The 21,312-nt window shown below is 41.5% G+C and overlaps 1 protein-coding gene across 3 annotated transcripts in view; it reads left to right on the top strand.

Moving 5' to 3' along the window:
* The first annotated feature begins 1,405 nt into the window (after positions 1 to 1,405).
* Positions 1,406 to 21,312, top strand: part of DDX1 (DEAD-box helicase 1) — a 42,168-nt gene continuing 22,261 nt past the window's right edge. The window contains exons 1-10 of one of the 3 annotated variants that reach the window (XM_070574393.1): positions 1,406 to 1,661; positions 9,682 to 9,733; positions 10,041 to 10,104; positions 11,072 to 11,101; positions 11,717 to 11,813; positions 16,466 to 16,513; positions 18,956 to 19,039; positions 19,255 to 19,338; positions 19,706 to 19,782; positions 20,350 to 20,422. In XM_070574393.1, the coding sequence (XP_070430494.1) occupies positions 1,655 to 1,661; positions 9,682 to 9,733; positions 10,041 to 10,104; positions 11,072 to 11,101; positions 11,717 to 11,813; positions 16,466 to 16,513; positions 18,956 to 19,039; positions 19,255 to 19,338; positions 19,706 to 19,782; positions 20,350 to 20,422 (616 nt within the window). In that variant the 5' untranslated portion in view covers positions 1,406 to 1,654. Of the gene's footprint in view, positions 1,662 to 6,588; positions 6,963 to 9,681; positions 9,734 to 10,040; positions 10,105 to 11,071; positions 11,102 to 11,716; positions 11,814 to 12,206; positions 16,514 to 18,955; positions 19,040 to 19,254; positions 19,339 to 19,705; positions 19,783 to 20,349; positions 20,423 to 21,312 lie in introns of those variants that run through there. The other 2 variants (XM_008539710.2, XM_070574394.1) reach the window with 2 other exon arrangements.

The raw sequence follows: 21,312 nt of genomic DNA, 5'->3' as shown, positions 1-21,312 counted from the left end.
TAATGACAACAATGGCTGGTCTAGAAGGAACATGATTTATCCCCAAGGATGGTGCACGAAGATACTTGTTCCCGATATTGAGGCATCACCACCTGCTACTTGAACAAATAGGGGTTCTGTTGGGGAAGCAGGAGGGGTGTGGTAGCCAGCCTCTCAGATGGCCCCAAAAGATCCTTGTCCACTGTTACCCACACTTGTGTGAGTTTCCACACTGAATAGGCCTCTGTGACCAAGGAGATAATGCAGAAGTGACAGTGCGTGACTCTGATGGCTGGGCCATAAAAGATATCACTCACAGTGCTTTGTCCTCTAGGATCACTTGTTTTGGTGGCAAGAGGGTGTGGGGTGGGGTAGGGTGGGGGTGCCAGCAGCCACATCCTGAGAACATTCAAGCAGCACAGGAAGAGATCCACATGGAGAAGGACGGAGGCCTCCGGCTAACTTCCACATGGTCACGAGAGCGAGCTACCTTTATAAGCTGCTTCCCTAGCTAACCTTCAGATGGCTGTGACCCCAGCCTGCAGTTTGATCACAACAGCGAGAACAGCTCTGAGTGGAAGCACCCAGCCAAGCTGCTCCACAGAAGCTGTGAGCGATAATAAATGTTTATTGTTTTAAGTCTCTAGATTTTGGGGCAAAATCTAGCAGAAATGTAGCAAAATCCTGTTTTGTAGTAGGAGATAACTAATGGGGATATATATATATATATATATATATATATATATATATATATATATATATAAATAAATTAGGTTTACCTATGTGGGACAGAAAACCCAAAACAAAGAAGATATTTATTTGTCTCTCATATAAGAAATCTAGACTCACAATTTAGGCTAGTATGGTGCTCCTTCATGTCAGGGACTCAAGCTACTTCTCTCTTTTTGTTCTGCCATCCTCAGTATATGGTTGTCTTCTCATGGTTCATTATGGTTGCTCAAACCCCAGCCATCACATCCTCATTTCAGCCTACAGGAAGGAGGAAGAGGAAGAAGGATGTACTATCTCCCTTAAGGATGCTTCTGTTTACATGCCACTGGCCAGAACACAGGCATATGCCATATCTAAGTCCCAGGGGAGCTGGGAAGTGGCGTCTTTATTCTGGGCACCCATATGTCCAGCTAAGAGTCAGAAATTTAAGGAAAAGAAGAGATCAGAGTAAAGTTGCAGTATTTGCTAGCTGGGGATTGGCATTGAGCAGGATTTGCTGCAAGGTGCTAGCTTAGCTGAATCTGAATAATAATTAGGACTTGCCAAGAAGATAGAGGTGGTATAGTGTAGATGGCTGCAAACTCTTTGCCGTTCATTGCCTCAAGAGGTAGAGCCTATTTCCCCTCCTCATGAATCTGGGCTGGTCCTGTGATTTGTGTTGACCAACAGAATTTAACAGAAGTGACATTGTGCTACTTCTAAGGCAAACTTAAGAGATATGCAGCTTCTGCTTTCCATTTTGCAGACATATTCTCTTGGAACCCAGCTACCATGTAGGAAGTCTGTCTTCTCTGGGGCTAATCCTGCTGTGAGAAGGTCCAAGTTGGCCACGTGGAGAGAGTGAGACCATGTATGGGAGCACTGTGACACCACACATGGGAATGGAGTCTTCTCAGACCTTCCAGCCTGACCCAGACACCAGCTGAATGCAGCCGAGGGAACAATGCCAGGTAAGGCCATGGAGAACAGAAGAACCATCCAGCTAAGCCCTGCTCTGACTCCTAACTCACAGAATCGTGAGCAAATAGATTGGTTGTTATATTAGTTTTGGGGTTATTACACAGCAATTGATAACTGAAACTAAAAGGGGAAGGCTCTTCCCCTTTTACAGAAACAGCGTAAGGAAATACACAGTGGTGTGAGAGGCAATGTGGTGCATGCAAGGAACTCTACACAGGTCCATATGCTGGAGGGTAAAAGGAGCCCAGGGTATAAGCTGGAAGTAAGCAGGAGGCTGGAGGTGGAGGGTCCGGTGTGTGCCATCCTGAGGGGAGTGGATTGAGGATCCTTCCCAACTAAGAGCTGAATCAAAGAGGAGAGGGTTTGTTGATGGAAGGTTTGCCACATGAGGTCCACTCAGTGCAGGATTCTGGATCCTGAGCGAGCACTCTGAGTCCTCTCTTCTCCTGACATGTAGATCTGAGGGCAAACCTCCCAGGCAGCATTTGAGGGAGAAGTTGTGGTTATTTGCGTGGAATGATAGGTGGGTCTGTATCATGTATTGTGAGCAAGGACTTTGGTGCATTTATGTAATGAAGATATTGCACTTTCTAATCAACTTCTTTTACATTAAAATAATTTCTCTTTCAAGGGGCCATCCCCGTGGCCCAGTGGTTAAGTTTGCCGCCCGCCGCTTCAGTGGCCCAGGGTTTTGCTGGTTCAGATCCTGGGCACGGATATGGCACCGCTTGTTAGGCCACATTGCGGTAGCATCCCACATGCCACAACTAGAAAGACCCACAACTAAAATATACAACTATGTGTTGGGGGGGATTTGGGGAGAAAAAGCAGAAAAAAGAAAAGATTGGCAACAGTGAGCTCAGGAGCCAATCTTTAAAAAAAAAATTTTTTTTAAATAATTTCTCTTTCTTCCTGCTTCCTTGTCTGGCGGCTGGATCCTTAGGAACTAGGCAGCTTGCTTTATCTGGTCCCAGAAGGAGCTGGAATGGGGACTGGGGAGGGGTTGGGTGTCAATGAAAGGATGAAGTAATCAAGCTGATTTGACTTCTGTTCCCTAGGCTGGATTCAGGGTCACTACCTCCCTTGTAATGGCACATTTCATCTCCATTTTTGGTTGTGAGGAAATGACCATACATTCAAGGATTATTATTTTTTTTAAGATTTTATTTTTTCTTTTTCTCCCCAAAGCCCCCAGGTACATAGTTGTGTATTTTTAGTTGTGGGTCCTTCTAGTTGTGGCATGCAGGATGCTGCCACAGCACAACTTGGTGAGCAGTGCCATGTCCATGCCCAGGATCTGAACCAGTGAAACCCTGGGCTGTGGAAGCGGAGCGCATGAACTTAACCACTTGGCAGTGGGCCTGGCCCCTCAAGGATTATTTTTGATGGTGCCTTCATGACCCAGCTCAAATATCCCCTCCTCCTGTAGCCACAATAGGTTGCTTATGGCTCGATTCTAGAACATTTGAAAATTTTTTTCTGAGTGACTCATTACACCAAATCCATAATGGTGAATGTTTCATCTCCTTCTTTTCTTTCTTTCTTTTTTTTTTTTTTTGAGGAAGATTAGCCCTGAGCTAACTGTTGCCAATCCTCCTCTTTTTGCTGAGGGAGACTGGCCCTGAGCTAGCATCCATGCCCATCTTCCTCTGCTTTCTATGTGGGACGCCTATCACAGCATGGTGTGCCAAGTGGTGCCATGTCTGCACCCGGGAAACGAACCGGCAAACCCCAGGCCGCCGAAGCGGAATGTGCGCACTTAACTGTTGTGACACCGGGCTGGCCCCTCATCTCCTTCTTTTCTGTACCTGTTAGGAATGTATTGGGCAGCAAGCAAAAGAGAATTTACGGTGGCTTAACTACATAAGGAATTCTCAAACCACAGAGTTCTACAGGGAGATAGACCCGGGCTGGTAACTTAGCTCACTATCGTCCTCAAGGATCCAAGCTCCTTCTATTTTCTGCTTCAATAGCTTTAGCAGGAAGCTTCTGTCTTCATAACTCATTGCTGCCTTTCCAGGCATCATGTCCATGTTCCAGGAGGAAAGCGAGTACATGCTGGTCAGGTCTTTTCCTTTTAAATACTCCTTACCTCGGACTTCCATTTACATCTCTCTAGGAAGAACTGGATCTCATGGCTCTCTGTCTCTGCAAAGAAGTCTGGAAAGGTGATTGGTTTTTTTTCTTTATCCCAGCCTGGATTTCAGAGAAAGGCAAGGGGAAGGGGACTGTGTGTGGCTTTTGGGTGGCCAGTCTACAGAGTCCTCCCTAGGACCACTCCTCTCCACACCGTCCTCGCTACACTGTACCTGAAGGGCATATTTCTTTGGCCTGTCTTAGCAGTTGCAAAACCATGTGGTATGGAGTGGGCTATAACACAGCTAACTTGAAAATACTCAGCACAATCTCTCTGGGTGCATGCACAATATAGCAAAATTCCACCATAACCTGATTGGTGGGGTCCAAAAGATCCAATTACATAAAACGTGAGGTTATAGAAATAAATGGCAGGGGAAAGTCCCAGCTGGGAGTTTTAAGTCCGCTTCAAACTGTAGCAGGCTCAGCTGCATTTGGTGCCACCTAGTGGTAGCTGCCCTCCCGCCTAACTGTGTAGCTGGGTTTCTGGGATCAGGCATGGATTCCAGGACTTTCTCCCTGTTGGTAGGCACCCATTTAATAATCAGCCTGTTCTGAGAAGAGTGGACCAGCAGGATACTGGGCTGGGTGCATCCATCCTCTATCTCTTGGTTTGGTGAAAGGGTTGCCTGCCACTTCTCTGCCTAGCCTGTCCTACCTGCCAAGGAGGGTAGCCAATCACATTTTATCCCAATTCACATTATTGAGGGTATTAACACACACACACACTTATGTACTTTTATTTATTAAAGCAGTATATTAAATGAGCTAAACTTAGGTTATAATTAGAAAACATTATCTGTTACCTTGAAACCTTCTCTACAGGCTATTTCTTTCCCTGACCTAGATGGAGTCTCTGGCATCTTCCTGAGCTTTTCTGGTCACTCTCAGATAACGAAAAGTTGTCTGGTTACTTTCACCACAATGATAGCCTCATTTCTGTAATTAAACTATCAAGTCCAGTGTAATGATCAAAATTCACGTCTTCAGCCAAAATTATAGCTTCCTCGCTCCCTAGCATGGCAACGGGGTGGAGGGTGTGCTCGGTGTCTTCTCTGCTCTCCCCTCTCCAATTAGCTGTTGTTTCTGACCCTGGGGAGGAATAAAATCTGGCCCTGTGTGTATTTATGTGTGTGCAGTGCCCACCTCTATCTGCCTGGTGCTGTGGTGATCTGATTCTGGTGTTGTCTGGCTCAATCATGTCCCAAGTTGATTCTTTCACTCATGGGGTATTCTTTGTGAGTATCTTGGAGATTCTTTAGCTGGTATCTTCCTAGTGAAACTCACATGAGGCAAGTGATCTCTCTCCTCCAGTTAGAAAGCATGAACACAACAGGGTCCTTTGGGGGTCTGTCTGCTGCATCATTTGGCTTCTTCAGGCGGCTCTCTTGGGCACATTCCCTTTGAAGATAGCTTCAAGTTCACTCTCCATGGGTCCACTTAGCCTGGGGGGGAGGTCACACGTTTCCCCCATAGTTGTTGGAAACACGGTCTGCTCTCCCAGCAGCCTTCTCCCTCCCTCTGTCTCTTCCTGCCATGCTGCCTCAGGGCTTTCTAGCCACAGCTCCTCATAGCGTGCCTTACGCTTCCCAAACTCCAGAGATCAAAAGTTCTTTGGGCAGGCCCCTGGAAACACTTTCTCCCTTGAGAGAGCAGAAATGCCATGACACTTCAGCAGCTCTCTTCAGAGAAATCTTTTAACTTGCACCCTCAAACCTTTTGTACGTTCAAGCTGGGGATTGGCTAAAGGTACAAAAATCAGATTACAGATTTCCCTTTTGTGAGTGCTGCACAATAGGTGATCTTGTGCCTGTCTTTAGAATGTGGGGTACGTGCATCTATTCAGAACTGCTATGTTGCATAGCTTTCAGGGGTATCATTTCTATAAATTTATATAAAATATAGGGAGACTATAGAATCTAATGTGAATGGTGCCCCCTGGAGGTATGAGGCTGCAGGTCTGAGGGTACTGTTCTCAGCCCTTGGAGCTTCAGGTGAATCCTGTTACATGTAACAGCAACAATACAGCTAACATATATATTGTTACCATGTACTATGCACTGTTTCAGTGCTTCACCTATTTTATTTAATTCTCAGAACAATCCTACAAGATAGGGACTATTATTCATGGCTGTTTTACAGATGAGTAAACCGAAGCCCAGACTTCGTAAGATGGCACAGCCAGGAAACGGTAGAGCTAGAATTCACACCCTGGGAGTATGGCTCCCGAAGTTACTTCTAACTCTGTCCACAATATCTTGCCTGAGGGTTTCACCTTTCCCAGCGTCGTCGTTCTGTGGCAGGCTACAGACGGTACAGCATGAACCCTGGAACTGGGCAGACGTGGCTCAGATCACACACTGGCGTTCAGTAGCTGTATGGCTTTAGATAAGTCATTTAACTTTCCTGAATATGTGTCCTCACCTAAAGATCCTAATACTACCTGACGGGGTTGTTGGGACGGTTAATCGTTCATTTATTTTTTTCCTCCCTCTCTGTGCGAAGAGAAAGGTGTCAAAGCTTCACGGAGGTCAAATAACCCTGAAATTATCAATGCTACATCAAACATCGCGGAAGGGAGACCTAAATCGCTACTTAAGTCAATCAAAAAAATTTAGTAAATGCCTGTTGGGTGGCAGGCGCTCACTAGTCCTGGCTTGCTGGGCAGTGCATTCAGACATTCTCTCCCGGGCACTCACAGCCACAGAGCCCTGCTTGTGTCAGAGGTTGGGGGACTGAGCGAGGGGCCCAGAGGACACAGTTGTGCTGTCACATCGGCCTGGGCTACTGTGTGACCCTCATCATGTAATGTCTGCTTCTTTATGTGTGGAAAAGTGGTCCTGACGACACACAGCATGCACTCAATAAATAGTAACTATTAGTTATTGTCAACGATGACCAGTAGTGGCTACTGATGGAAGGCCCTTAAAGTCCAAATGAACTGGGTCCGGGCAGCGGTCTTCCAGGACGGGTCATTTCTTCGGCCGGAACCGTTCTCCCGGGGCTGGGGCCCTGCCCGGACTCGGAAGGCCGCAGGCCGAGGGCCGGAAGCGCGCCCTGCACGGCGCGGCGAGTCAGTGCGGAGGGAGGGCGGGCGAACGAGCGAGCGAGCGAGCGAGCGGCGGAGGACGGGGCGAAGATGGCGGCCTTCTCCGGTGCGTCCGTGGAGCGGGGCTGGTGCGGGCTGCTCGGTCCATGCTGCGGCCCCCGGGCAGCGGCGGGGACCTTCGGGGCAGGGCGGACAGGTGCCTCGCGCTGCAGGAGGGCCCTGTCCGCAGCGGTCCCGTGGGTCCCTGCGCTGCGGGGCGACCGCGGGGGCCGAGAGGCCCGGGCGGCGCGCTCGGGGTCGCGGGCAGGGCCTTTCTCTCCAGGCGCGGGCCCCCCGGCTCCTTCCCTTCTTTCTCTGCTCGCAGTCTCCCCGCGGCGGTCCTGCCAGGGCACCCGGGCTGCGGCAGGGCTGCGGTGATGGCCCTGGCTGCTCTCGGAGCCCAGGCCTCCCGCCTGCTTGACGTGGCGGTGGTGCTGGGAGCGGTTTTCCGCCCGCGCCTGCTCGGGTAGGGGCTTGGCCAGGCCGGGAGCAGCAGGGCGCGGGGCTGGGCCGTGGGGAGGGTGACCGTCCTGCCTCTGTCCACTTTTTCAGGCCGTTCCCGAATAAAAGTTCCAGGCACAAACCTGATGATGCTTATTTGTTGTTAAACGCTGTTGTATCAACATTAACGTTAAATAGTGAAGCTAAAGGGAAAGCATTTTCATTCGCATACACGCTAGACCAGCATAAATTTTGAAAATTATTTGCTGTCTCATACCCTCCTTTATTCCAAACAGGAATTTTAGGTGGCTTCTCTAACCTAACAGTTGTTTTTTCTTCTTCCTTTGTCATCTTCCTTTTATACATCCAGTTTTACTAAGCCGCAATAAAGCTTACATAGCAAGCCTAAACGTGGTAAATTTATATAGCAATAAATGTATCAGGTTAGGCCTACTATCTTTTAATGTTCTTAACTTATTAAGATGACTAAAGATATTATAACATAGTATTGTGCTGCCTTCAGTTCTCTCCTCTTTAAGAACATTAGGAATTCCAAGTCTTGAGTTGTCAGAAAGGATTTCTGATTGTTTTAGTTGCATCTTATAACAGGAGGCAAGGGGAAATCTATTTAGAGAGAGAGCTGTTTTTCTTTTCCCAGCTCTCTCCTAAAACGAGAGTTTAGAGCCAAGGTGTGTAGGCCACTTCAGGATTGTTATTTTATCCGTTCACTTCTTTGGGAGTCGTGCACAAATTTCAGGAATGTTAGGGTAAAGGTCTAGAAGAGTCTGTGATATGAAATAAAGACAAAGATAGAATTAAAGAACACGAATATTCCTATTTTTCCCATAAGTGCTAAAAATGTTATATTTAAAGAAAACATGGTTTCAAAACAGACATGCAGAGAACATGACCAGAATGGGACAGGAAGTTATCTGGAATTTGCTGAAAGCAGTCTGTGGTTACTCCTTGCAATATAGCAGTTGCCCAAGCGACTTCAGCTTGCAGTCTTCTGTCTGCAGCATATTTAAGACCATCACTCCATTTTTTCAAGCAGGTGCATTTTAGGAGCGAGAATACAGCTAGACTCTGATGGGGGCGGTTCTTAGAAGGGTCTGCTTGGACATACTCCTTTAGATCTTGATTGGTTTTTCAACCTGTGGATTTTCCTGGGGAGATTTAGAGGCAGGAGAGCCTTCCTTTTTGAAAAAGATTTTTATACTTTCCCATGTCATAAATGTTTATATTAACTATAGTTTAATATAGTTATATTTAGTTTACTATATAAAATTTTAGTGTTGTATCTATTGTTATTGCTAGTCTCATTCTCCCCGATGCAAAGAAAAAGCTGCTTTGCAATGGATATATTCAATTTTTAGATTTGTTTTATGCCTTTTTGCAAACAATTAAAAAAAATACAAAATTTCCAAATTGGTTGTCTCTGAGGCTTGGGAATATTTGAGTATTGTTAATTTCTTTAAGAGGGATGTATACTTTCGCAATGATAACAATAATAAAATCTGCGTTTTCATACATGCAGACTTCAAATAAAAATCACTTCTTATTTGGAAAAGAGGTTTAAGTAATCAGACTAACTACTCCATGCATAACTACCCTCTACAGTTCATTTGAGAAATGATAGACAGAACTAATCAGAAATAACGCAATCTATTCCTTTAGGATTGGCTTTGAAGTAGAATTATTTAGATCTGTGAACACTTAAGAACAGCACTTCTTCAGCTGACGTATCCACTTACCCAAGTTTTCACCATTGGCCCCTCCCTTTTCAGTTAGTTTCGATTACGGCTGCCAGTAAACGTGGGTTCTCTCCACTTGCCTGTTCATTTTCTCTCATTATCATCTCATTCTCGGTGAGGCTTTTCCCATGGTCCTTGACTAGCCAAGGCACATGCCTGCTGTATTATCTCTAGGTGAAACAACTACGTGCTGGTCTAGAACCCTCTCTCCAACTCTGGCAGATTTTTCACTAGTCTTGGGAAGGAAACACGCACTGGAGGCTACTGGGTGTTAAGTGACAACTGTGTGCCAGATGCATTACATCTTATTATCTATAATCTTCCTATATTCTTACAAGGGAGGTAGTATTAGTGCCATTTTGTGTGGAGAAAACAGGTTTCTAGCTTGTCCAAGGTCACGTTGCTGGTAAGTGAGAGCTTGATTTGAACTTGTCTTTCTCTAAAACTTAGCCTTTCTCACGGTGCCACACTCAGGAGGTGCGATATGACTGAGCTGTGCTTCAGGGCCTTCTCCCTGTTCTAGCAACAGTAATTTTAAGAGCAATATGATTTAAGTTTAGTATGTATGATTTTTAAAATTTTTATTTTTAGAAATGGGTGTTATGCCTGAGATTGCACAAGCTGTGGAAGAGATGGATTGGCTGTAAGTACATAAAGCTGAACTTTGACAAAAAAAATTGTAACAACATTTTATAATTTAAACACTTGTCAGTGATTTTATCAAATTTTATCTGATTTTAGCAGATTTTTGGGTCTAGTTTAGTAACTGAAATTCAGTTTTTCTTGTGATTCTCTAAATTACATAAAGTTTCCTTTTTAAACTTTGAGATATTTTTTGCTGAAAAAGATTGGTAGTATCTACCAAATAAAATTGTCTTTTAGGTTTATAGTTTAATGTGACTTAATTAGTTTTTTACTAACTAAAATTCTTCAAAATATGATTCTTTTAGTCTCCCAACTGATATCCAGGCTGAGTCTATCCCACTGATCCTGGGAGGAGGTGATGTACTTATGGTATGTTTACATTTCATGAGGTGGTTGGGAGCTGGGGGCATGGTTCTGGGGCTGTTTGTAAGCCACTTGAAGAGCTCCATAGGCTTAAAAATGATATTTTCACCAAATTAATTTTATTTATTCACAGACATCTAGGATACATAACACAGTATTAGGTAGAAGTTGTGGGGGACACAAAGGTGAATAAGGTGCGGTTTTTGCCCTTAAGAAGCTTAAACCCAGTAGCACAGTAGGACGTACACAGATAAATGTCATATAAGAGAGAATGTGGCACCTGTACTGCAGGGTGCAGAGGGGGGTCCAGTTATCCTGCTTGAGGGACCATAAGGGACTTTGCTTAGAGGAAGATGATTTTGGACAAAGGAAGATGAAAGAAAAATGCTCTCTAGGTAGAGAGCACATCAACAAAAACAGTGAATAGGAGAATGCAGAATATGATCCCAGAGTAGTTTAATTAGATAGAAGCATAAAATATGTGTGACTGGTGGGGTGTAACTTGAGATGAGATAGTAAATGTATAGTGGGTCAGATTATTTGGGTTCTTAAGTGTTATATTAAAGAATTTGAGTATTTGTCGGCAGTGGGGATCATTGGAAATTTTTCAGTATGCGTATGTTACTTGGTTAGAATTGTGTTTTTATGAAGACTAACTTGGTAGCAGCCTGTAGTACTGCTCTGAGAGATTAGACACTGTTGGGATGTTTTTGTAATAATCTAGGTTAGAATGATGAGGTCTTAGATTTGAATGGTAGCAACGGGAAAAGAAAGGAGAGAACAGGTTCTTGAGCGAATGCGGGAGAAGTGACAAGATGGCAATGGAGTTGACTGAGGAAGCTGAGTAATCTGGAGGAGCTGTGACAATAAAGATGGCTAAGCAAGTACTAGAGGTTTCTACATGTTGTCCTGTTAACTGGACTGCTTACATTGACAACTTAATCAGTAAAATCAACTTTTTTCCCCCATTCAGGCTGCAGAAACAGGAAGCGGAAAAACTGGTGTAAGTAATAAATTGAAATTGACTTACTTTGTGAGAGGTGATTTTAAAGAAGCTTTGAACTGTAGGTTTTACTTTGAAATATTTAATAAAACAACCTCCAAAATGTAAGGAATTGGTTGCTTGCCACTGAGACGGGCATTTTTGTTGCCAGCTAATTCTGCAGTAAGATCTACAGGAGTATGGCTTTAAGAGTATAGTTTTAAACTGGTCTTGGAGAAAGAGTTACAGTATGTTTAGTATTTGTACTCACTTCTGAATTTTAATGCAGTGGCTCTAGTAATAAAGAGGTTGCAAATAGAGGTTTGATCTCCTGCTGGCAGAGACTAGAGAAACAGTTTGTCAGCCTGGGTGATGTTTTTCCTCTTTAGTTTAGGTTCATTGTACAGGTTCCACTTGTTTATTATTTTGGGTTGTCAGCTGGTTCCTAATTCCTTCATTCAGTCACCTCTCTATTATCTTACTAGTATTTTGGATTTGGGCAAATGAAATTGGAGCAGCAGTCTGAAATATGTGTAATTATTTAATGTGCATGCATAACTTTTGTAATTTAGATTGATTAATAAACTGTCATTAATACCTGAATATTAATCTAGAGAACTGTTATTTCTTTGATAGGCTTTCAGTATTCCAGTTATTCAGATAGTTTATGAAACTCTGAAAGACCAACAGGAAGGCAAAAAAGGAAAAACAACAATTAAAACTGGTGCTTCAGGTAATTTTTGCATATTAATATTTCCCTTTTGTGTAAATTAGTAATTCTCTTCCCTGGCATTTACAGGTGTGAGATTTGAGTGTGCATTTTTATTGTCAGTATCTGGAGGGTGGCATTGGCATTTGGTGCTCTGGAAACCAGAGATGCTAAATGTCATTTAAAGCCTGAAGGGTAAAAGGTTGTCCCTCCGAAAATACTGATAGCGTTCCCTTTGAGATAGGACTGACATTTTGGAAATTATGTTTATTTTAATGTTTTTCTTAACTTGATAGCTTTTAATGTCTAAATTAAAGATAAGTTGGTAAAATGGTTTATAAAGATATTAAAGAAGGATTTTACGAATAATTGATGGAGTGAAAATCCATGATGGTGTGAAAGAATTGCCTTCCACAGGGAGAAGAGGCGTGCATTTTCTTATAAGAAAGAAGGAGCCTAAGAAGTTAAAATGTAAAGTGTAAATTTTAAAGTCAGTTTCTGATTTTCAGTCCTATCTACATGGAGATTGGTCCTTTGCTGGGGTTTCTTGTCCTGTCTGTAAAATAAACAATCTTACCTCAATTTTCGCATCTTTAAATTATGTTACCTTTATTAAATGGTTTCAGAATTCCATTCTATCTTGAGTAATCTCTGGTTTTGTTATATTTTAGCAAGATTTCCTCCATATTTTAAGTCACTTTTGTTTCATGATACAAAACAGGATTGTGACAAAATTGCAAGTGTAAGTGGAGTGAACCTGGCATATCAACATATTTTTCTCGGTAGTTCGAAAGTAACAATGTTACGTAGTTCATGGAATGAACTCGTTTGTAAATGAATTGTGAGATAGATAATGGATATAAATTATTTAGACTATTGGCGTATTCAAAAATGGTATCAGACTTGTAACAACCATAAACCATCATTTATGAGAGATGATAAAAGAGAATGCTTCCAGAGGGTAACAAGATCATGTCCTGTGAGAAAAAAAAGAAACTATATATTTAAACATGGAGAAACAAGTGAAAAAGGAGACGGGATAGTTGTGAAGTCGTTGAAGGGATCTGGAGACAAAATTGTTCTTTAAAGTAGGATCAGGACTAATTAGTAATAATCTAGATGAAGATTTCTTAAGACATGAAGATTACCCTAACTTCCTACTAGCTAGACCGAGCCCACAGTGGAAGAGAGAACCTCAAGAGAAAGTTACTTCTCCATCATTCAGAGTGTTTAAGCAGATGATAGGTATCTTTTGACCAGAAATGATACAGAAAAGATTTCTACCTTGGCTGGGAAGTTAGGCTTGAAAACATGTAGAGTTCTCTTTAGCTATTACGATTCCTTGGTTGTCCGTAAACTATTAAGATTTTTAGAAAAGGAGAATACTGATCCCATAAAAGGAGGAAAAAATTTTGTGACTTTTAAAATTTTTTTTAATTTCATTGAGTTCATAATAGTTTACGTCATTGTGAAGTTTCAGTTGGACATTATTTCTTGTCTGTCACCACATAAGTGCTCCCCTTCACCCCCTGTGCCCATCCCCCGGGCCCCTTCCCCTGGTAACCACTGAACTCTTTTCTTTGTCCGTGTGTTTGTTTCTATTCCACACATGAGTGAAATCATCTGATGTTTGTCTTTCTCAGTCTGGCTTATTTCGCTAAGCATAATTCCCTCCAGGTCTTTCCATGTTGTTGCAAATGGGATGAATTTGTCTTTTTTTCTGGCTGAGTAGTATTCCATTGCATATGTATGTATAGCACGTCTTCTTTATTCAATTGTCAGTCACTGGGCACTCGGATAGTTGCCATGTCTTGGCTGTTGTGAATAGTGCTGCGATGAACATAGGGATGCATATGTTACTTTGGATTGTTGATTTCACGTTGTTTGGGTAGATACCCAGTGGTGGAATAGCTGGGTCATAAGGTAGTTCTATTTATAGTTTTTTGAGGAATCCCCACACTGTTTTCCATAGTGGCTGCACCAGTTTGTATTCCCACTAGCAGTGTATGAGGGTTCCCTTCTCTCCACACTTTCTCCAACATTTGTTATTTTTAGTTTTAGTGATTATAGCCATTTTAACAGGCATCAGGTGGTATCTTAGTGTAGTTTTGATTTGCATTTCCCTGATGATTAGTGATGCTGAACGTCTTTTCATGTGTTTATTGGTCATCTGTCTATCTTCTTCTTTGGAAAATGTCTGTTCATATCCTCTGCCCATTTTTTGATTGGGCTGTTTGTTTTTTTTATTGTTCGGTTGTGTGAATTCCTTATGTATTATGGATTAACCCCTTGTCAGATATATGATGTGCAAAAATTTTCTCCCAATTGGTGGGTTGTCTTTTGTTTTTTTTTTCTTTTCTTCCTTGTTTTTTTTTTTTGAGGAACATCAGCCCTGAGCTAACCACCGCCAATCCTCCTCTTTTTGCTGAGGAAGACTAGCCCCGAGCTAACATCCATGCCCATCTTCCTCTACTTTACACGTGGGACAACTACCACAGCATGACTTTTTGCCAAGCGGTGCCATGTCCGCACCCGAGATCTGAACCAGCAAACCCCGAGCCGCCGAGAAGCGGAACATGCGAACTTAACCGCCGCACCACCAGGCTGGCCCCTGTCTTTTGGTTTTGATCCTAGTTTCTTTTGCCTTGCAGAAGCTCTTTAGTCTGATGAAGTCCCACTTGTTTATGTTTTCTTTTGTTTCCCTTGTCTGAGAAGACATGGTATTCGAAAAGATCCTTTAAGCTCAGTGTCAAAGAGTGTACTACCTATCTTATCTTCCAGGAGGTTTATGGTTTCAGGACTTACCTTCAAGTCTTTGATCCATTTTGAATTTATTTTTGTGTATGGCGTGAGATAATGGTCTACTTTCATTCTTTTGCTTGTGGCTGTCCAGTTTTCCCAGCACTATTTATTGAAGAAACTGTCTTTTCCCCATTGTGTGTTGTTGGCACCTTTGTCGAAGATTAGCTGTCTGCAGATGTGTGGTTTTATTTCTGGGCTTTCAGTTCTGTTCCATGGATCTGTGTGCCTGTTTTTGTACCAGTACCATGCTGTTTTGATCACTCTGGCTTTGTAGTCCATTTTGAAGTCAGGGGTTGTGATGCCTCCAGCTTTGTTCTTTTTTTTTTTTTCCTCAGTATTGCTTTAGCAATTCGGGGTCTTTGGTTGCCCCATACAAATTTTAGGATTCTTTATTCTGTTTCCGTGAAGAATGTCATTGGGATTCTGATTGGGATTGCAGTGAATCTGTAGATTGCTTTGGGTAGTATGGACATTTTAACTATGTTTATTTTTCGAATCTATGGGCGTGGAATCTCTTTCCGTCTCTTTATGCCATTATCTGTGTCTTTCAATAATGTCTTATAGTTTTCATTGTATAAGTCTTTTGCCTCCTTAGTTAAATTTTTTCCTAGGTACTTTATTTTTTTTTGCAGTTGTAAATGGAATTGTGTTCTTGAGTTCGCTTTCTGTAAGTTTGTTATTAGAGTACAGAAATGCAATTGATTTTTGTAAGTTGTTTTTGTACCCCGCAACTTTATTGTAGTTAATTATTTCTAATAGTTTTCCTATGGATTCTTTAGGGTTTTCTCTATATAAGATCATGTCGTCTGCAGACAGAGTTTCACTTCTTCCCTCCCTATTTGGATTCCTTTTATTCCTTTCTCTTGCCTAATTGCTCTGGCCAAAACCTCCAGTACTATGTTGAATAAGAATAGTGAGAGTGGACCTCCTTGTCTTGTTCCTGTTCTCAGGGGGATGGTGTTCAGTTTTTCCCCATTGAGTGTGATGTTGGCTCTGCGTTTGTCATATGTGACCTTTATTATGTTGAGGCACATTCCTTCTATACCCATTTTATTGAGAGTTTTTTTTTTTTTAATTTTATTTTTTTCCTTTTTCTCCCCAAAGCTCCCTGGTACATAGTTGTATATTCTTCGTTGTGGGTCCTTCTAGTTGTGGCACGTGGGACGCTGCCTCAGCGTGGTTTGATGAGCAGTGCCATGTCCGCGCCCAGGATTCGAACCAATGAAACACGGGGCCGCCTGCAGTGGAGCGTGCGAACTTAGCCACTCGGCCACGGGGCCAGCCCTTATTGAGAGTTTTTATCGTAAATACATGTTGGATCTTGTCAAATGCTTTCCCTGTGTCTGTTGAGGTTGTCACGTGGTTTTTATTCCTCATTTTGTTCATGTGGTGTATCACATTGACTTATGAATGTTGAACCCTGCATCCCTGGTATAAATCCCATTTGATCATGGTGTATGATGTTTTTGATGTATTGCTGTATTCGGTTTGCCAATATTTTGTTGAGGATTTTTGCACGTGCGTTCATGAACAATGTTGGCCTGTAATTTTCCTTCTTTGTGTTGTCCTTGTCTGACTTCAGAACATAGATGAGTACCATCTAATACAAAGTGCACTGAAGCAAGTGAGGAGCAAAGGGTCTAGCCCCAGATGGGCCAGTGATTATCATATTTGACATGTTTCAGTTTTCAATTTCAGTTTTGCCTTTAATACAAACAGCAACTTTTACTTGTACATTTCAAATAATGTGTAAAGCCATTTTGAATCTAGAGGCATTAAGGTATTGTATAAAATATTAAATCTTTGCTCTATTTTTTATCGAGTGTTTTTGATTTCACGTTTGTGGGTGACTTTTCTCATTTTAATTTATTTAGTGCTCAACAAGTGGCAAATGAATCCGTATGACAGAGGATCTGCTTTTGGTAAGTGGATTAATTTTGGCAGCTCATTTGTAATTCAGAAACATGTTTTTTTTTTTGGTGAGGAGGATTGGCAATGAACTAACATTTGCTGCCAGTCTTCCTCTTTTTGCTTGAGGAAGATTGTCCCTGAGGTAACATCTCTCCCAATCTTCCTCTGTTTTGTATGTGGGACATCTCCACAGCATGACTTGATGAGCAGTGTGTAGGTCTGCACCCGGGATCTGAACCCGCAAATCATGGGCTCCTGAAGCAGAATGCACAAACTTAACCACTGTGCTACCGGGCCAGCCCCTCAGAAACTTGTTTTTAGTGATAGCTGAGAATATCAAGAAAATTACGAAAAAGAATAGTAAATGAAGATTTAATTTACCAGATGTTGGAATATAGTCACTACAATTAAACAGTTTAGTACTGACATAGGCATAGACAGATAAGTCAGGGAATATAAAGGAAATAAATCCCAGTATATATGAGAAGTTAATAGTCAGAAGAAAAAATTTCATTTCAGTGGGAGAAGGGACGATTTATTCAGTAAGGGCACTGGCACAATTGATCCATCTGAAGCAATATAAAGTTGATTTATATCATAATTAGAAACAAATTCTGTATGTATTTGGGACTTAAATAAATATGTGTGTGTGTGTGTGTGTGTGTGTATAATTTAAAAAATAGAAAACTACATGTACAATTTGGGGCTGGTGGAATTTTCCTACCTCAAAATAGGAAGCTCAGAAATTGTAAAGGAAAAGAAAAGTGTATTTGTTTAAACTTGAACAAAAATATATGTGGAAAAGAAATAGAAGTCAATAGACAAAAATAAATATAGAAAGAATACTTGCAATGTTGACGAAAGATAAAGAATCCTTATGTACTCTGAGGGATTCTTGTGTAGTTAGCAGATAAAATGTTACTTGTTTTAGAAAGGGAGAGATAAAAGCCAGTAAGGAAAAGGGGCACAAGGTCTGAACAGGCAGTTCACAGAAGAGCAGGTCCACATGGCAGTAAAGATGCAAAGGTCAGCTTTACAGGCAGTAGGGAAGTGGAAGCTATAGTTACAGTGAGATGTTGTTTTATACCCATCTGATTGGCAAGAATCCAAAAGAGTGATAACCAGCTTATGGATGTTGCCTTTCTAGAAAGCAGTTTGGCATTCGTTACCAGTTAGAAATATATATATTCCTAGAAGGTCTACCTGATTGGAATGAAAGCACCAGTATGCGAGGTGTTTGTGCAGCTTTATTTGTAATGATGAAAACTGCCGACAAAGTGAATGCTGGTGCTGGGAGAATGGTTAACAAAGATTAGGCTGCATCCGAGGACTGTTGTGTAACCATTACCAGGAATGAGTCAGAACTGTAGAGGTGACTTGGAGGAATTTTCACCAGAGGTTGTTGATGAGTAAGAAAAGCAGGATGCAGAGAAACGTAGAGTGGGCATGAGGAATCATGCCAAAAACAAACAAGCAAACCCCGAACTGCTGTCACCACCATATGATACCTAATTTTTATGAAAATTTATATATGCATAAAGCATTTTGAACATAAAAATTTTAAGGATTTGCCATTGCTGGAGAACTTTTTAGGAAGTTCAAAGTTTATATAATGTAGTACCCTTATGAGTAAGAATTTATATTTTGATTAAAAACTTTAATTTCTGATAAGTGAAGTGAAATGGGTGATATGGTGCTTTCTTCTAAAGTTCGTTTTACATTCAGGTGCTGAATATGAGTTGCAGATGTGAACCAGGAGAGAAGTTATCATTCTTTCCAGTATAGACAAAAGCCAAATCCTTTCCTTAATGCCAGTAAGCACCAGTAAACACTGTGACTGCCCAGGGGTATAATGTAGAACTTCATCTTTTGGAGTCCTAGTATTAGCAAATAACAACTATAGGTTTATTTATTTATATTTTTTCCTGCTTTCCCTTTATGGTTTCTGGATCCATGGATGGAGGAACAAGCCAGAGACAGTTCCTGTTTTCCTTTTAGTACACTATTCACTCAGGCTCTAATTTAAGCGTAAAATCAGAGCTACAAGTATTGATGAGCCGGTGCTGCGTCATCCTTGAGTATCCATTTCTTTAAAGGACTCTAGAGAATAGTTGTCTAAACACATTTGTGTTGGTCATGCAGCTACTATTTAGGGCGAGTCAGATTAGGTGCTGTGTTGATTCCTTTCTAGATTTGTTGCAGTAAAATCTTGTCCCAGTTAGCAGGTGACACTATAGAAACTAGTCCCCAACGTGGCCAAGGCCCTGCAGGAGCTGAAGAAGGGCAGTTACTCCTGGGGAAGGTATACCTGTCACTCATGGCTCAACAAATCTCAGTCTCGAACACCGCAGCAAGTGAGGAATTATCTCAGCGGACTGAACAACCCTTATTTCAGAATGCATGATTGATGTAATCTGTACTGACATGGTTTTCTGTGTTTTTCTCAAATCCAGCAATTGGGTCAGACGGTCTTTGTTGCCAAAGCAGAGAAGTAAAGGAATGGCATGGATGTAGAGCTACTAAAGGATTAACGAAAGGTATTCCAATGCAAGCATTTGTACTTGCATAAACTTTTGAGGTAACGTATTAATACGTGAACTTTCTTTAAATAGCTTTAAATCAAGGATCAGAAAAGATTTTTTAATGTTACAACAAGATCTGCAGTTCCTCATTTGAAACATACATGAGTATGTATTTGTGTACATCATACATGTGTAATTTATGTAAATCTCAAAGTGTTTTGCCCTTGTAGGGAAACACTACTATGAAGTATCCTGTCATGACCAAGGGTTATGCAGAGTTGGGTGGTCTTCCATGCAGGCTTCCTTAGACTTAGGTAAGTGTTTCTAAAATAAACGGAACTGATTGGTTTATACTTATCACTCTTTACTATAATGGGGAGCAAAATAATCAACTTAACTGTACAAAGTTTATATTTTAGTGACCTAGAAATAATATTTATCTATACCCCACCCTGTTTCAAAAAAGATTTGAAGTACCCCAAAATACGTATTATAACAGTATAAAATCAGCAGGAATAAGGTTAACAATATGAGTGAAGTCAGAGCAAAGTTAGTATGCATAAATAGGCACCACACAGTACTGCTTAGATGCTTAAATTATTGTAAATTTGTGAACTTTTTATGGGGCTTTTAATTTTACATTTACTCTCGCTACATAAGTAAATTACTTTTTAAATCTAGGTACTGACAAGTTTGGATTTGGCTTTGGTGGAACAGGAAAGAAATCCCATAATAAACAATTTGATAATTATGGCGAGGTAAGTTGTATTATTGACTTCTTCATAGCATTAGTAAGTTTCCTTGCATGCTTACAGGATCACTCATGACATGACTGAGGGTATAGAAATGATTCTTAAGTGCAAGTGGATTTTCTGAATATTTTCCACAGAAAGTTCACATTTGGACTTCAGTGAAGAAATGTTACAAAATGAGATAAATATTTTTCTTTTATGCCATTTATTAGCCTCTCTGAAGTATATTACTTTGTCTTCTGTTTTCACTTCATTTTAGTTTTGGCTTTTACTTTAATGCGTATGTTATTCTGATTTCTTATGTTTAATCTTGGTGAATCTAAGTACACTTGTTCTGGTGAGCCTGAATCTATAGTAGTGTGGACAAGTCTGGATACCATGTTGATTTTAATAAGCCTGCCAGATACTTCTACTATTATATATGATATGTTGTAATGGGCATTTTAACACCTACATTAGAGCTTTAAGGAATTATTTTGAAAGACAGCACATACTTTTTATGCAGCTGTGTTTGAACTTTTAACTTAACAATTTTGCTTTTTATTAACAGCACTTGACTTTCTGGTTTTCTAGGAATTCACTATGCATGATACCATTGGATGCTATCTAGATATAGATAAAGGACATATCAAATTCTCCAAAAATGGTAAGCTTTCTATGGATTGTCTCATTATAGAAGAGAGAGGAGAGAGTGAGAGCCTCTGGGGGTGTGATAATTTATGCAGGATGGTCAGAGAAGCCTTCTCTGATAAGGCGACATTTGAGTAGAAATCCAAAGGAGTTGGGTGGTGGGCCAAGCAGATATCTTAGAAGAGTATTTCAGGCAGAGGGAACAGAGTGCGAAGGCCCTGAGATGAAAGCGTGCCTAGGGTATTTGAGTGACAGTGAGGAGCCCACTGCACATGGCAGGGATGATGGAATGTTAGGTCAGTGAGGTAGTGAGCCCCGGTCATATAGGGCCTTATAGGCCATGATACAAACTTTCTTTCTTTCTTTGCTGAAGAAGAGGCACCCTGAGCTGACATCTATTGCCAGTCTTCCTCTTTTTGCTTGAGGAAGAGTGGCTCTGAGCTAACATCTGTGCCCATCTTCCTCTGTTTGCAGGGCACTAGGCCACAGGGCTGGCCCCCAGACTTTTTATTTTGAGTGAGATTGGGAGCCATTAGGATTTGAGTAGAGAATTGGCATCATCTCTCTTTAGTTTAACAATACCATTATGATTGCTGTGTTGAAAACAGACTGGCAAGTGGGTGGGTGTGGCACTAGGCAGGGAACCACCTGGATGCTAGGAGTTCTATTTAGGGCATAATAAGTTTGAGATGCTTTTTACACATCCAAGTGGTGAAATCAAGTAAGTAGTTCAGTGTGCAACTCAGGAGTTCAGGGGAGAGATCGGGATTGGCAGTGTATCTGTGGGAGTCATTGGCTCATAGATGATAGTTACAGCTGTAGGACTGGATGAGGTCATCTAGGGAATGAGATTAAGTAAAGAATGGGTGAGATCTGAGGTCTGCGGTATTCTGGTGGCTGGAGGTC

Source organism: Equus przewalskii, chromosome 14 (genome assembly GCF_037783145.1).
Source record: "Equus przewalskii isolate Varuska chromosome 14, EquPr2, whole genome shotgun sequence".
NCBI lineage: Eukaryota > Metazoa > Chordata > Mammalia > Perissodactyla > Equidae > Equus > Equus przewalskii.
The sequence above is the reverse complement of the archived record's forward strand: the minus strand, read 5'-3'. Positions and strand labels throughout refer to the sequence as shown.